Source organism: Rattus norvegicus, chromosome 4 (genome assembly GCF_021556685.1).
Source record: "Rattus norvegicus strain SHRSP/BbbUtx chromosome 4, alternate assembly SHRSP_T2T, whole genome shotgun sequence".
NCBI lineage: Eukaryota > Metazoa > Chordata > Mammalia > Rodentia > Muridae > Rattus > Rattus norvegicus.
This window is the reverse complement of record NC_141537.1, coordinates 26,370,269-26,386,748: the sequence shown is the minus strand read 5'-3', so window position 1 is coordinate 26,386,748 and position 16,480 is coordinate 26,370,269. Positions and strand designations below refer to the sequence as shown.

At 40.0% G+C, this 16,480-nt stretch overlaps 1 protein-coding gene across 2 annotated transcripts in view; it reads right to left on the bottom strand.

Annotated features, from left to right (window-relative positions):
• Rundc3b (RUN domain containing 3B) overlaps window positions 1–16,480 on the bottom strand; it is a 129,207-nt gene that overhangs the window by 40,762 nt on the left and 71,965 nt on the right. For both annotated transcript variants that reach the window (NM_001443723.1, NM_001047116.2), the window contains 2 exon segments: window positions 8,911–8,991; window positions 13,659–13,748. In NM_001443723.1, the coding sequence (NP_001430652.1) occupies window positions 8,911–8,991; window positions 13,659–13,748 (171 nt within the window).

Below are 16,480 nucleotides of genomic sequence, written 5' to 3'. Positions count from 1 at the left end.
CACCAGCTCTCTGTGTCATTGTCCAAGCAAAGGAGGGTGTAGAAAAGCCCTTGAACTTTTATGCTTTGCTAGGAATTCTATCTATGTAAGAGAAAATCCTGTTTCCGTGTAAAATGCTTAAAAAATTTAAAAACTTGTTTGCTATAAAACTGCAAGCAGTAATTAACTAATGAACATACTCTAAAAGTCTAACAGGCAGGCATAATTACTAAAATGTTTGCTGTGTCGTAAATGGCGCTACAGAAAGATGGTTCAGGACATGTGAAACTGTCCTCCCATGGCTTTAAAAGGAGAAAAGAGTGTGTGTGTATTATTGGCATCTCTCTTAAGGAATATATGTCTGTGCCTAGAAAAAACTAGAAATTCTTCTAACAGTTGTTTCCTGGGGGTAATTAGTGACAGAATCATTCTTTTTAATTTTTTTATTTTCCTTACTTAAATGTTCTTCAGTGAATATGTCTTACTCTCTAACTAACCTGAAGGCAGCATTGTGGAGGCGTGACTCTCACAGCACTAGCACTATGGCTTCAATAAGAAGTACCCACACATGCTCCCATGTTGGGTTCTCACTTTGAAGCTGGCAGAACTGCTTCTGGAGGAGGCAGGTCCCTCCCGAGGGGTGCATAGCTGTGGGAGGAGGTTCCTGAGACCATGTTTTTGAAGATTTTACCACTCCCTGTTTCCTCTCTTTGTCTGCTTCTTCTGTGCCTTTTAGTGAGAAGTGGCCCTGTTACTGTGAGGTTCTGCCCAAGAGCACTACACCAAAGGACCACATGCTGGATCTTCTAAAACTGACAGCCACATATATATCTTTCCTCCTTTAATTCAGAAAAATGTGGGGTTTTTTTCCTTGCCCAGCTATACAGTTCAGGCTGGCTCTAAATTTGAGCTCATCCTACCTCAGCCAGCCACTTGCTGGGATCATTAAGTGTGGAGCGCTACACTCAGGGAGAAAAATGGATAGTATTATAGCAAAGAGAGGTCTAAGTCAGATATTCAGCCATAAAAACAAGGAAGTAACTGATGTAGATGTCCTTTAAAAGTTAAGATCCTGGGTTGGGGATTTGGCTCAGTGGTAGAGCTCTTGCCTAGCAAGCGCAAGGCCCTGGGTTCGGTCCCCAGCTCCGAAAAAAAAAAAAAAAACAAAAGAAAAAAATGTTAAGATCCCTGGGCTAAACTTGGGGAATTCTCCTACTGTGAAGAGGTACTGGTAACACAAGGCTGACATTTCCAATAAGGCAGGGAGGGTGGAGTCAGGTAGAAAGTGCCTGGCATAGCAGTCAAGGGGCATCTCCCTGTAGGAAAAGATAGTGCAGCCACGTCTGGACATTAATTGTCACTGTTAAGTGAGCGATCTAATGACCAGAAACCCTCTATGAACTGCACTTCCAGTACTCAGAGCAATGTCACAGAACCATACACTAAAACCAAGCCAACAAAATACTTCTAGTTTGAGGGGAAGAAACTGAGTAAGAACTCATTGAGGGAGAAACCTGATTGAATCCAGAGCCTGCAGGGGAATACAGACACGGATATCAAAAGACAAATGGACAAGTCCTACAAGGCACAGGCAATAACCACAACAAAACCCATGAACCCGAGATTAACATCCATGACCCAACCCTATAAAGAGCAGCTCTGAGGTAGGGCAAACTGTTCTTAACACACCACCCAGAGGTGGGACCAGCATCCCAGCATCTGTGACTTGACCTGTGAAGAACCCATTCATCATCTGCCAGAGTCAGAAATTCAACCTTTGAAAGAGAGGGGTGTGGCAGGCAGCTGGGAGCGCAGGAAGGAAAACTGAGAGATGTGAAACTAAAAGCAGTAATCAGGCTACACCACATCCCCATGCTACACCCCATCAGTGGACAGGTTACACCACATCCCCGTGCTACACCCCATCAGTGGACAGGCTACACCACATCCCCATGCTACACCCCATCAGTGGACAGGCTACACTACATCCCCGTGCTACACCCCATCAGTGGACAGGCTACACCACATCCGTATGTTATGCCTGCATCTAATCTCTCCTTTCACTTATTCCTCCATTATTTAACAGTTACTAACAGTAGAATAGCCACACTCTGTCCTCTTTCTCTCCCCATCCCTGCGTCTCTCCTTTCTCCCTTCTTTGGATTTCTTTTTTATTCCTTTCCCTCCTATGCTTCCTTTACCTTTTCTTTTTGATGGGCTTTCCCAAAGAGTAGAGCACCTGGGTTTATGGGGGTCTCTGAGAGCTGGGACTGATTAGGATTCTGACTGTTAGTTTTCATTCATCTTTTCATTCTACCTTGAGCACAGCCTGCCTCAGCTCCCCTTGCGACTGTCCCTCCCATTGCTCTTTCCATGTACATTCCATCCCCCACCTTTCCTACTCTCACTGGAATGCTGGATATCTATCCCTGGAATCCAGTCTAGCAGAGGAAACGACACCTCAACCCTACTACAACACAGAACACTGCTAACACTTCCACTACAAGGTTAATTTTTAAAAATTCAGCTGTATTAGTTACTTTTCTGTTGCTCTGATAAAACGCCATGACCAGAAACAACTTAAGAACAAAGTTTATTTGGCTTGCAGTTCCTGCAGAAAAGCCCATAACGATGAGCTTAGTAAGAGGACATTGAAACTGGAAGCACAGGACAATGATCAATTATAAACATAAAGCAGAAGTAAAAGTGGGAGCTCTGAAAGCCTCATGTCGGGTTTTATTTCTGTGAGGAGACACCATGACCACAGCAACAATTATGAAGAAAAACATTTAATTGGGGCTGACTTACAGTTCAGAGATTAAGAGTATTATTATCATGGCAGGGAGCATGGTGGCCTGCAGGCAGACACGATGCTGGAGAGGCAACTGAGAGTTCTATGTCTGGATTGGGAGGCAGCAGGAAGAGACACTGATCCAGTAGGCCTGGCTCGAGCTTCTGAAACCTCAAAGCCCAACTCCCAGTGACACACTTCCTCCAACAAAGCCACATCTCCAATAGTGCCACCCCCTATGAGTCTGTGAAGGCCATTTTCATTCAGACCATCGCATCCTACTACAGTGACATACTTCCTCCAGAAAGGCTCTACTTCATAAAGGTTCTATAGCTCACCCCCATGCCAAAAAAAAAAAAAAAAAAAAACCCAAAAAACAAAAAACAAAAAACAAAACAAACAAAAAACCAAAAACAAACAGAAAAACAAAAAACCAAACCCCAGCACCACCAACTAAGGTCATTTGTTCAAATACATAAGCCCATATCTCATTCAACCCACCACACCTTGTCTCCTATAGGCTCATGGTCATATCATAATGCAAAATGCATGTAACTCAACTTTAAAAGTCCTTATAGTCTTTCACAGTCTCAACACTGCCTCAAAGTCCAAAGCCTCCTCTAAGACCCAAAGTGCTTTCCTAGCGTTGATACCCCTATTGCCTAAGAAATCAAATCATACGCTTATAGCATACAACAACACAGAACATGTATTTCCATTCCAAAGGCTGGAGGGCCTATGAGGAGAAACTGACCACAGGAAGACTAAAGCACAGCAGAGCAAATATTAAATCCTGCAGTTCTATGTCCTCTATCAAAGAGATAATATGGCACAGTCCTTCGAGCTTTGTTGATTACAGTATGCATCTCTCTGTGGGCCTGGTTCTAACCCTCTGTATACCGCTCTCCCTGGCAGACACTTCACAGCTCAGGCATCTGCCAAACACCAACATCTTCACCTTGGCCCAAGCTTCACCCAGTGGCATCTCAGAATGTCCTTCTAACATCACTGTCAGGCATGGCCACACAGTGACTGGCCTCAGTAGCTCTTTGAAACCCTACAGAAAATACAGAACCCTTCACTTTTGTATCTTTCAAGTCTTCAATCCAACACCATGAGAATGACACTTCAAAGTTCAGGCCGAGATGGACTCTTGTCCCTTAAACCACTTCAGCAGGACCTCTTGTATGCTGAAACAATTGCTTTCTAAGAACAAGGAACACTTTAGTCTTTCTCTTTTCACAAGTTGGAAGCTTAGCTGGGTAGGGTTTTGTCCTGAGAATTCCCTTCCTATTGTTCCAAGGCAAAGCAGGAGGCCTTAATTTAATTATCCTCCTTAACAATTACAGCTGCTGTTACCTGACTTTGCTATATAAGAAAGCCTCCTGGTGATCTTTTCCTCCAAGCTGTTTATCTTGTACTTCTTTTTGCTCCCTTGCCCATTTTCACTGTAGAACAATGTAAGAGGTATCAGTAATAACCATACCACTGAGTCAGTCTTATACATCCTTGAAATGTCCTCCACCAAAACCCAGTCCATTACTTTTAAATTTAGCCTCAAGCAAGTTCTTAGGGCAAGAGTAGAAGGCAGCAGATGCTTTGCCAAATATCATACAGATGGCCCCAAGCATAGTTGTTAATTGAGGCCTTGTTCCACTTTGAAACCTCTGGAGCCAGACCTCCATTTCTATGTTACTTGGCATCTGTTTTATATGCTTCCACTAGAGTGGCTTATTAGTTCTGTTTACAGCATTCAACTGCTTTTCTAGTGTGAGCTTTCAAAGTCTTCCACATTCCTCCAAAAAATATATTAGATTCTTCTCAGCAATAACTCAACTCTCCAGTACCAACTTCTGTGTTATTTTGATGTGGTGATAAAATACCATCACCAGAAACAACTTACAGAAGGAAGAGTTTGTTTGGGCTTACACTTCATGGTTCAAGAGTTAGAGAGTCCATAACAGTGACAAAGTCATGGCAGCAGTAGGCTAGATAAGGAAGCTGAGAGACAGTATCTTCAAATACAAATGTGAAACAGAGAGAGCTGGAGTATGGTAGGGCTATACATTCTCCATGCTCTCCCAGGCCTATCTTCCTGCAAGACTCTCCCTCTTAAAATTCCCTACCTACTACTAGTGCTACCACTTGTAGCAAATTATTCATATATATGATCCTATGTAGGTCATTTCTCATTCAACCTACCACAAATACCAACAATACAACCCCAGATCGATATATCTCAATACCCAAAACAATAATCATGAAAATTCACAATAACATTACTCCAAAAAATCATGACTCTTATAATAATAGCTTCCAATGAGAGTGAATCTAATGAAACCCCAAAGAATTTAAAAGAATAATTAGAAGTATGTTCGAAGAAATCAAAGAAAAAAATCATACATTACCTAATAGGACCCAAGCAAGTATTAGCAAATACATGAAAATCAAAATAATCTCTTACATTCTATCTGTCTTTAGTAGAATAAAACTACAGAACACACACAGGCTCATGGAGACCCACTTTCTCCACTCAATCAATACAGGGCTTGAAGTCCCAGAGATAGCAGTGAGACAAGAGAGTCAAATAAAAGCGATAAGTTCAAGATCTTTATGTACAAAAGATTATTCTGTACATAAGGAACCCTGAAGACTCCATCGGAAAACTCTTAATCTAGTAAACCATTGTGTTAGCACTGCCTGAGAAGACATGAACAAGCATTATTCACTTAGAGAGGACACAAAGGGCTTATCAAAGAACACGTACACCAAAGTCCACCTTGATGAAACATGAGTTTATCTGGCTTCTATTAGAAAGCAAAACTGAGGAGCAATTTACATTGGTAATTTGCCCTTACCTTGAGCAAACACACTGACAAATAAACCAAGGAAATAATGCTATTCCCAGTTCCCTCAATAAAAAAAGAAAGATGAAGTTAAAGGCTTTACATTGAGAACTTTTCTATACTAAACAAAGTAATTGCAGAAGATACTAGATGATGGAAAGGCCTCCCACGATCATAAATTGGAAGAAGCGATATTATGAAAATAGCTATCTTCACAAAAGCAACCTATCAGTTTAACAAAATCTCAATCAAAATTATAAAACCATTTGTCATGGAAATAGAACAAAAAATCTTAAAATTAAAGAATCTTAAAAGACTTTGAATAGCCAAAGAACTCCTAAGTAAAATAATACTGACATTACCACCATAACCAAATGGTTATAATACTGAGTCACAGTAATAAAACAGCACAATACTGCACAAACATACATCTGTATCACACCCTCTACCCCAAGGTTCAGGGACCTCAAGAAAGAGGGTGGAAAGACTGTAAGATGAACGAGATTGGGGAGGATCCAAGCACAACAGTGTCTCCTGGACATGAGAGGACTACTGCGTTCATGCACTCACGGCAGCTGTAGTTGCCTGTGTAGTCTCAAGCCCATCAATGTTTCAGCCCTCAGGCCTAGCTGACTGTTGTTGGGCAAAGACAGGTCAGTGTTTAAGGGCATGGTCTCTGGTAAGAGGACCATGCTCCAGTAGATGGCTCCACACTTGTGAGTATGTGAACTGCACAGACTGGACTCAGTGGGTTATTAGAATACAAAAGAGCATATGACATTCAAAAGTGAGAGGGTAGGGGATGAATGTAGGAGTCAGGGGAAGGCTGGGGTGAGTACAATCAAAATGCAATGTATTCATGTATGGAATTCTGAAATGATAAAAATACTATAGCAAAAAATAAAGAGCACAGAATGAAGAAGAAAAGAAACAAAAAGAGGTAATAATGAATGCTGGCAAGGATGTCAATGAAAGGGAAGCCTTTTAGTAGACACACTTTTAGTAGAAATATAAAATATTTCAGATGAACAAAGCCCAAACATTTCTCAAAAAACCAAGGCTAGATTTACCATATGAACCAGATATGGCTCCTGGGCATTCACACGGACTCCAAGTTGTTGTATCACAGAGACACTTGCGCCATGTTTATAAAGTACTCCACTAAGTTCTGGAACCACCCTAGATGTCCTCTAACACTGGACAGGACAAAAAACGTGTGGTGCACATACTTAACTGAATATTTTTTAGCCATAAAGATGAGCAAAGTCATGTTTTCAGGGAAACTGAGACAACTGGAAATAATCATATAAAGTGAATTTAGCCATCCTGGGAAAGATAAGCTCAGTGGTTCCTAGAGATTTTAATGCTACATAAAATCACGTATGTAAAAGACATTAATGGGTGAAACTGTGGACAAGGAGCAAAAGAGTGGGAAAAGGAGGGGTTATGGTGGAAAAACTGTATCAACATACAGTATTTAATTATATGAAAAAGTTAAAGAACATTGGGAACTTTACAGACTGTTTTAAAGCATCTGCCAAGTCAATGAGGCAATTCTAATTCCAGTCTGTGTGTGGATTCTTACTAACAATCAGGATGGCTTAAACATTTCTAAGGTGAAACCTCCATGGTCAGAATTACTAACTGGCTCCTGACTAGATTTTGCTTCTCATTTTAGTATCCTTTATACAAGATGTAAGGACTCTTAAGCATTTTAGGAATAAGCTACAGTTTGCTTATTTGGGGTGAGGGTGATCACAGCCAGTGATGTGTAGCTACTTCCTTGGAACTGAAACACATCCTGGAATCCTCCAGGAAGGAGGATTATACAATCTCAACAAGCTAATTAAAATTACCAGGCTCCAGAAGCTCCGAAGTTCCTCTATTCATAAAGTCTTTCCCTGGAGCTAGTTCAAGCTGCCATTACCACAGCAATGTGGCATTTTCAGTGATGCACCTGCCGTATATTCACCCGTATATTCACACACACACACACACACACACACACACACACACACACACACACACAGAGAGAGAGAGAGAGAGAGAGAGAGAGAGAGAGAGAGAGAATATTTCTTTCCTAGATTAGATATGGAACACATATTTGGTGAATACTTACGTACCTCTATGACATGTATAAATATATGTAATTTACAGAGAACCTATGACTTTGGCCTGACTACAGTGTTTAAGTATAATAGATTTTCATTGCTATTTGCAATTTTTCTAGGAAATTAAAAAAAAACCTTACAAATTTCACTTAATTAATTTTCAATGAAATTATAAGAAATCCAGAGTTCTTATACAGTGTCACACACAGTAGTAGTGGGATTAATTGTTAGACAATTTTTTTTTATAAATTTAAAGGTTAAAGGTCAGTGAACTTTTAACTGAATTAACCTAAAATAACTGAGAATTTACACCAGAAGTGATAGCAAATTTATTTCTACAAAATGGACCACACTCTGATGAACTATGGTTCTGAAGTTTCGTTGGATCATTTCAGAGCAGGTCTAGTTGCTATCCTTTTACAATTACTGAGTAATATAAATAGATATATTTATTTTAGCTACACCCTAAGATTAAGATAAACATTGTGGGAGGCTGGAAAGATGGCTCAGTAGTTAAGAGCACCACCTGCTCTTCCAGAGGTCCTGAGTTCAATTCCCAGCAACCACATGGTGGCTCACAACTATCTGTAATGGGATCTGATGCCCTCTTCTGGTGTGTCTGAAGACAGCGACTGTGTATTTCCATACATGGAATAAATAAATTAAAAAAAAAGATAAACATTGTGCATTTTCATAAACATTGAAATGCAATTAGAGGTTGCACTTACTGATTATCTCTCAATCCCCCCCCCAGTGTGTGTGTGTGTGTGTGTGTGTGTGTGTGTGTGTGTGTAGGCGTGCACATGCACAGAGGTCGTCAACTTTGGGAGTCTTTCTTTATGGCTCTCCCCCTTATTTTCTGAGATGAGTCCTCTTTCGTGACTCTGCCTCTCACCAGTTCATCTGTATTGCCCCACCGTGAGTTCTGGGGACCCACCTGCCTTTAACTGCCCAGGTTATATACCCATTCCACCGCGGCTACCTTTTACATGAGTTTTACTGATACCAAGTTAGAAATTCATGCACGCAAAGCAAGCACCTTATTCACTGAGCCATCTCCTAGTTCTAACTAATAATTTCTGGTAAGAAATGAATGTTACATACAAAGTTTAAATTAGGTAAAACTTGTTCAAAGCATTAAATTACAATTAAGATTTCAACAACTTTTCGAAATGACAAGTACCTTTGCTCAAACTTCAAATATGGTGTATAGTCTATCACAGCAGGGAAGGTGCCATCCAATCCTTCTCCCTTTAGGCAGAAGCTAAGAAAGCAGACAAACACTCATGTTAGTATATAAACAGTAGAGTTACAACTGCACAGGAACTTCCCCATAATTGTTACTTGTTACCTTAAATGTCCTATTTTCAATAGCAGTGACAAACATTACTCATTAGTATATTATTACATAATGTTTCATAAAGCAAAAATAAAATTTAATGAAATGAACCAGTTTTAATCACTGTTCTACTGTCATAAAGAGACACCACGACCACAGCACCTCTTACCAATGAAAAGGCATTTAGTTGGGGACTTGCTTACAGTTACAGAGGCCATTATGATTACGGTAGGAGCATGATGGTGTGCTGCTGAAGAAGTAGTGAGCGCTACATCCTGAACCATAAGCAGAGGTGGGAGGTGGGAGGGGGGAGGGAGGGAGGGAGGGACGGAGGGAGAGAGAGACACACACACACAGAGACAGAGAGAGAGAGAGAGACAGACAGACAGACAGACAGACAGACAGACACTGGGCATGGCACACTAGCTCCAGCACAGCCACACTACTCCAACAAACTCCACCTCCTTGGCCTTCTAATCCTTTCAAACAGTTCAAACCCCTGGTGACTAAGAATTCAAATATATGAGCCTATAAGGCCTCTTTTATTAGTCAAACCACCACATAATCTAAACCACATTTTTCTATTTGGCAATATGTTGACTTTTATTGGACATTCAAAATATCACACGTGTGTGTGTGTGTGTGTGTGTGTGTGTGCGTGCGCACACGTGCACACGTGCACATGCACAGAGGTCAACTTTGGGTCAACTTTCTTTATGGCTCTCCCCCTTATTTTCTGAGATGAGGCCTCTTTTGTGAATCTGCAGTTTATCTGTACTGCCCCACCGTGAGTTCTGGGGACCCATCTGCCTTTAACTGCCCAGGTTATACACGTTATATAGGATATATATATATATATATATATATATATATATATATATATATATGTTGAAAAGATTTGTCTTCCATGTTTAAATACACATTCTCAAGTGATAGTGTATACCCTCTAGAAAATTCAGTTTGATTAGCAAACAAAAATTTCCTAAACTCTTTAAATAAGTGAAAATACTTGGAACTTAGAATTTTAAGTGGTGCCGAAAACCCTCTAATCTCTAATTATCTTCTTTTGAGACCATAAGACCAAGGAAATGACTAAGCAACTTGCCCAAGGGTACTCTGTGATGCTCACTATGTCAATATAGGAAATTAAATCTTTTAACCCCTACTCCAGTAATCTCTTCTTTGGTATAACATACAAAAAGATAAAAATGTATCTGATTTATGATTATTGTTACTAAAAAATTGGGTGTAGTGTGCACATATTACCCCAGTTTTAAACAAAACTTTGTCTTAAAACAACTAAAAATCAACAACGACAAAAAAATCAAATCCTCCAAAAGTATAAATGTAGAAAAGCCTACAAAGATCTTTCAGAGGGAAATAAATCACCTATAAACTGCGCCATTCTAATTTTGTCCCAGAGTTTGACTGTTAAAATATTCCTTTTAACATAGTTACACAAGGAGTATGCTTTCTAGGCTTAACTAAGAACAGAATTAAAGCAGCAACACTCTGCATGAGCTTCCCTTTATTTCCCAGCATTACTAACGTGTAAGGCACTGCTTTCCCACTCATCACAGTGTCGGTGAGCAGTGCCAGTGAGATGCCCCAGCAGGCAAAGACACCGGCTGCGAAAGCCTGGTGACTGTAGCTCATTCTTTGGGCCTCCTATAGAGGTGGAAGGATAGAAGATTCCCCAACCTGTGTACATGCACATGTACACACACACACACACACACACACACACACACACACACACACACACACACACACACACACACGCACACACACACACACACACACAGAGGCTGTTTTGAACACTTGTTCCCCTGCCTATGGCATCATTTGAGATGGTTATAGTATCTTTAAAAGTCTTGATGGAGGAATCTGTCTGTGAGGGTTTACATTTTCTTTTCTTTTTCTTTTTCTAATTTTATTTAATCTTTTTTTATAGTCCAGATTTTATCCCCGTCCTGGTCCACTCTCTGACTGTTCCACATCTCATACCGCCTCTCATTGACACCGCCCTCCGTCTCCATGAGGATGTCCCCAATCTCCTTCACCTGACCCTACCAAACCTCCCCACTCCCTGGGGCCTCCAGTCTCTGAGGGTTAGGTGCATCCTCTCTGAGTCCAGACCCAGAAGTCCTCTGCTGTGTATGTGTTGGGGGCCTCATATCAGCTGGTGTGTGCTGCCTGGTTGCTGGCCCAGTGTCTGAGAAATCTAGGGGGCCTAGGTTAGTTGAGACTGCTGGTCCTCCTACAGGGCTGCCTTCCTCCTCAGCTTCTTCCAGCTTTTCCCTAATTCAACCACAGGGGTCAGCAGCTTCTGTGCATTGGTTGGGTGCAAATGTCTGCATCTGACTCTTTTAGCTGCTTGTTACGTGTTTCAGAGGGCAGTCATGATAGGACCCTTTTTGTGAGCACTCCGTAGCCTTAGTAATGGTGTCAGGCTCTAGGGCCTCCCCCTGAACTGAACCCAATTTGGGCCTGTCCCTGGACCTTCTTTTACTTCTCCATTTTTGTCCCTGCAGTTCTTTTAGACAGGAACAGTTATGGGTCAGAGTTTTGACTGTGGGATGGCAACCTTATCCCTCTACTTGATGCCCTGTCTTTCTACTGGAGGTGGGCTCTACAAATTCCCTCTCCCCACTGTAGGGCACTTCTCTTTTGTAGCTTAGCCCCACTTGCTTTCTGAGTGGGGATGTGATGTGGTCTGTTAGTTTCCTGTCACCATGTCTGTCTTCCCTACTTGCTATGTCTTCCCTGTTACAAGGGATTCTAACCCTCTGAAACTACAAATCAAAGCAAACGCCTTCTCCCAAACTGCTCGTGTCAGGGAATTTTATCACAGCAACACAGAAGCAGCCGCTACATAAATAGGATCAGAAATGAGTCATTATTGTGGTAAACCAGATGATGTAGTTTTAGGCCTTTATTATATAGGAGGGATTCATAAGATTTTAGAAATTTGGGCTAGAAAGCCATTGACTGCTGGATATATCAAGGCCATGAAATATATTTCGAGGAGCGCTCGAAAGTATTAGACTAGAAGTGAAAACAGCCAAGGGAGCAGCACATATTGTAGGTTGCATGGTGTGTGGAGGGATGGACCCATACACCCTTTGAAACTAAAGCTACAGACACTACACAGAACTATAGGATTTGGTGCGTGCCTGCTGAAGTCCCTGCCTTGGTCTAATGTTAATATGCTTGCATTCTTCCCTTTCAGAATGGGAATGTATCGTTGTATGTTAGAAGTATATGATTAATTTCTTTATTTAACAGTGGCTCACAGTCAAAAGACTGTCTTAAGACAGAGAAGACACAACCTTGAAACTTCTGAACACTGTTGGGACTGTTAAAGACTGTGGGTACTTTGATAGTCAGACTATATATATTTTGCACCATGATATGGCCATCGGTGGCTGAATGTGGAATTTTGTGGTCTGACTATGAAGTAAAAGAGAGAAAGTCAAACACATAACACATGGACTTAAAGGGCTAAGATGATAGGGTACCCTATACAATGAGTCAGTAACATTTGGGGATTGCAACTACAGTCTTCAGGCTGTCTTACCATCTTCAGTAAGCAAAAGTGCCTACCTCTAATCCCAGTGACCTGAATTCAATCCTCAGGACCCACAGGGCAAAAGAAAAAACCAGAATCCTTTAAGTTGTTCTCTGACTTCAGCATGCACGCACGCACACGCACGCACGCACGCACACACACACACACACACACACACACAAATAAATAAACATAAAAGACTTAGAGACAACCTTCAGACTTCATGATGTTCATCCTAAAATTAAGCTAGTTTTAGTATATTAAATCACAAATAGGGGAATTCCAGACCTGTGAAATGACAAATATTTTGAAGATAATGTGAGTTACTAGGAAAAGGTAACCTCCTTAAAAATTACAGAAATGTAAAGTCAAATAATTATTAAGTCAAAACCTGAAAGTCATATTGGTCTTGTTTTGTTACTATTATTGGATTTTTTTAAATGATACTATTTATAAAAATAGTTTTCCTTCACTTTTATCTTTGAGTTCTCTTACAACCTTTTACTTTTAATATAATATATAATTTGAGATAAATTGAATGCAAAATTACATTTTCAGAATATACAAAGTAACTTAACTATAAACAATTTTAGCATATGTTATAGGTCTGAAACTGATTCATCTTGTGGAGAATAAAAGGAAATTAACAATACTTTATATTTTAAATTACTACTAATAATTCAATAAGTGTACCTAAGACATCCTCACAGAATTTTCTCTATCTGGACATGGGAAAAAGAGAATTTTGCTTACTTTAAATTTGCTTCAAATCTATTTCTTTACATCTTAAAGCAGTGGCTGAAAATCCTAAGAGTAAGGATCCAGAACTGTCCCCTCGTGCCGGCAGAGTCCTGCTGCTAGATGGACAGTCTACTCTTCCCTTCCAGGCAGTTTAAGAGAGTAGGACCATTACGTTTGAAAACAATAGAAGTCAAATATTAAAGTCCAACCACGATATACTTAGAGAAAGAAAGCCGGTGAGCGGAAGTACGAGGCGCACTCCTCTAGCTGACCCGCGTACCTGAAGTCAATGGCGTTGAGGCCCAGCAGCATGCCAGCAAGCATGTTTGCCTCTTCCCCCAGGACAATCGCTCCTTCTTCATAAAACCTCCTGCGCAGTGCAATGAGTGATACATGAGCATGAAAACAAACCAAGAGTTCTCCTGAAGAAATCACAGTCACGTAAGAGTTTAATTTCATTACTCATAATAAAAAATGACTATTGTAGTTACAAAAATATTTACACCCCAATAAAAATAACTAAAAACATCCAAACTCATTACCCTAAATAAAATCTTTACTCCTTATTTTTTTAACACTCTCTGGAAAAGAATCTCTAAAGTAATAATCTCAGTGGATCTTGGATGTCCAGAAATTTCCTTAATAAGGGGTAATGTAAATGTCAAGTGGTAGGTGGCGAATTCAGGCTCCATTTTAGGGATCTTTTTCGAAACTACACAGAAAGAATTTTTCTTTCTGCAATGCTGACAGTTACTGATCAATTTTACAACTTAGAAAAAATGGTGTTTTGTACTTTATGCTCACATTAATGCTATGATACTCAAGCAGATGGTTATCAAGACGCCTGTATATAAAAAAGAAACTACCCATTCTCTAACAAAATGTGAGCATAAATTTACCTCTGCTGATGCCTAAAGCATCCTATTCTGGTTAGTGCTCATTTAAAGTTTCTTTTGAAAATATTCAGAAATTTACCAGCTCTTAGAGGTCAAAACCATTTGCTGAATTTCGTGTTCCTGAGCTGCTCAAATAGGCAACCCAGTTCTCCAAATTATATCTACTAATTCACACACACACACACACACACACACACACACACACACACACACACACAATTTCTGGTTAGCTTTCATTGGTAACTTGGCATAAACTATAGTCAGAGAGCAAAGTCTCCGTGGAAGCATTCCCTGGATCAGACTGGCCTATGAGCATGTCTACAGATCACTGTACCGATCGATGCGTGATGCAGGAGGGCACTGCCTGCTCTGCCTGGCGTCACCTCTGGGCAAGTAGTCCTGAGCTGTATAAGGAGCCATGACTGAGCAACCAGTGAGGAGTGTTCCTGTGTGGCTTCTGTGTCAAGTTTCCTCCTGCCTCCCACCTCCCCAAAGCCCAGCTGCTTTTGGTCGTGTTGCTTATCACAGCAGGACAAAGAAAATTACGAGTTTTATTTAAGCAAAGTATGTTTTCAAAATGTCATTTTTAAAAGAAAGGAATGTAAGATTATTGTGCTACATAAATCAGACTCAAAAAGTACAATTTTTCTTTTGAATGAATATATTTCTCATACACATGCACATATGTCTTCATATATGTCTATCTGTATATGAGAGGCAGGAAAGCAAAACTGAGAGCATTTGGAAAGGCGGACATAGAAGAGGGGTGAGTATGAGCATGTACAGATGCATGTCATTTCATCTAAAACTACATTATTTTGTCCTCTAAATACTAATGGAATTTATAAAATAAAATGGAATGTAATAGAGTTTAATGAATTAATGGAGTGATAAATAAAATGGAATTTTATATATTATATATATAAATTGAAACTTATATATATAATTTTAAAAGATAACAGAAAATATTAATTTTGTTAGACACCAACACACTCAAAGCTCATCGTTTGCATATGAAATGACTAAGAACAAAGATGATGGCCTTTCCGAGATGAATGTCCCTCACACTGTTCTCCAGTAGTTCAGGAGTGATTGCTTCTCAATCACTGTCATTCAGTAAAGATGCTGATTTCTTTACCAGGTACTTGGAAAATCACCAAGCTATCCAAGTAACACACATAGTTCTTCTCATTCAGAGGTGAATAGACCAACATCATTCCAATGTACATAAATACCCAGCTGACTTGGTGTTCTATACAAACCCAGGCATAGGTCTACTCTGCAAGGATTTCTTTATGTCCCACTGTCAGTAGATGAGTACTGAGTACTGCATGGGAGTATACTTTGTCCTTGCCACAACTTCAGCGTAGTAGTTCTTTGTATCTCACTTTCCTGAGATTTCATTTTCAACAGGAGAATCTGTCCACATATCCCTTTCTTCAAAGAGGCTGAAGTATCTCTTTGGTGTTACACCACCTTCATTTCCTAACCTTTACTTTGCTGTGTTTGGTTTTTACTGCAACAGGATTTTGGCTTTAGTCCAACTTGGTCTTTCCTGAACAGCCCCTCTCATTTCCCCTTCTGCATACTGTCCTGACAAGTCTGTTTCTGTGACTGGTGTCCACATACCCTTCTGCTTCATCCATCCTCTTTATTTTAACCTTTATTTAGCTGCAGATCACGCTTGGGACCGCTGCTACCTAATTGACTATCTCTTGTGTCCTGCTACCCTTTACTGCTGGCCCTTACTCTATACCATCTTCTTTTCAGTGGTTCCAGATAATTAAATTCTAAGGAACTTTAAGAAATAATAGTTACAAAAACTATAATAATTAAATTACTTAAAAAAGAATTCTAGTTTTTTGATGTTGATAATCACCCAATTGTCCTTTATTTTCTCATAAGAAATATTATTTTTTAAAGACTTGCTTATTTTTTTAAGAATAACAAAAAATATTTTACTAAAACATAAGATTTATAGAAGTTTCCAGACAAGTCATACAAAATGGTCACAAGCTTTTCCTTCGTCTTTTGGGGGTGGGGGACGGAGAATCTACACTTGACGGTAAAGTCACGATGTCATTAGTGAGGGCTGTGATGTTTATTTAATGTTCCCGTTTTGGATCAGACAATCAAGCTTGTCCATCTACAGTGTCTAAAGTTGGACTTGCCTAGAGAGCATATTCTAAAAAACCAGTTAGCTGCA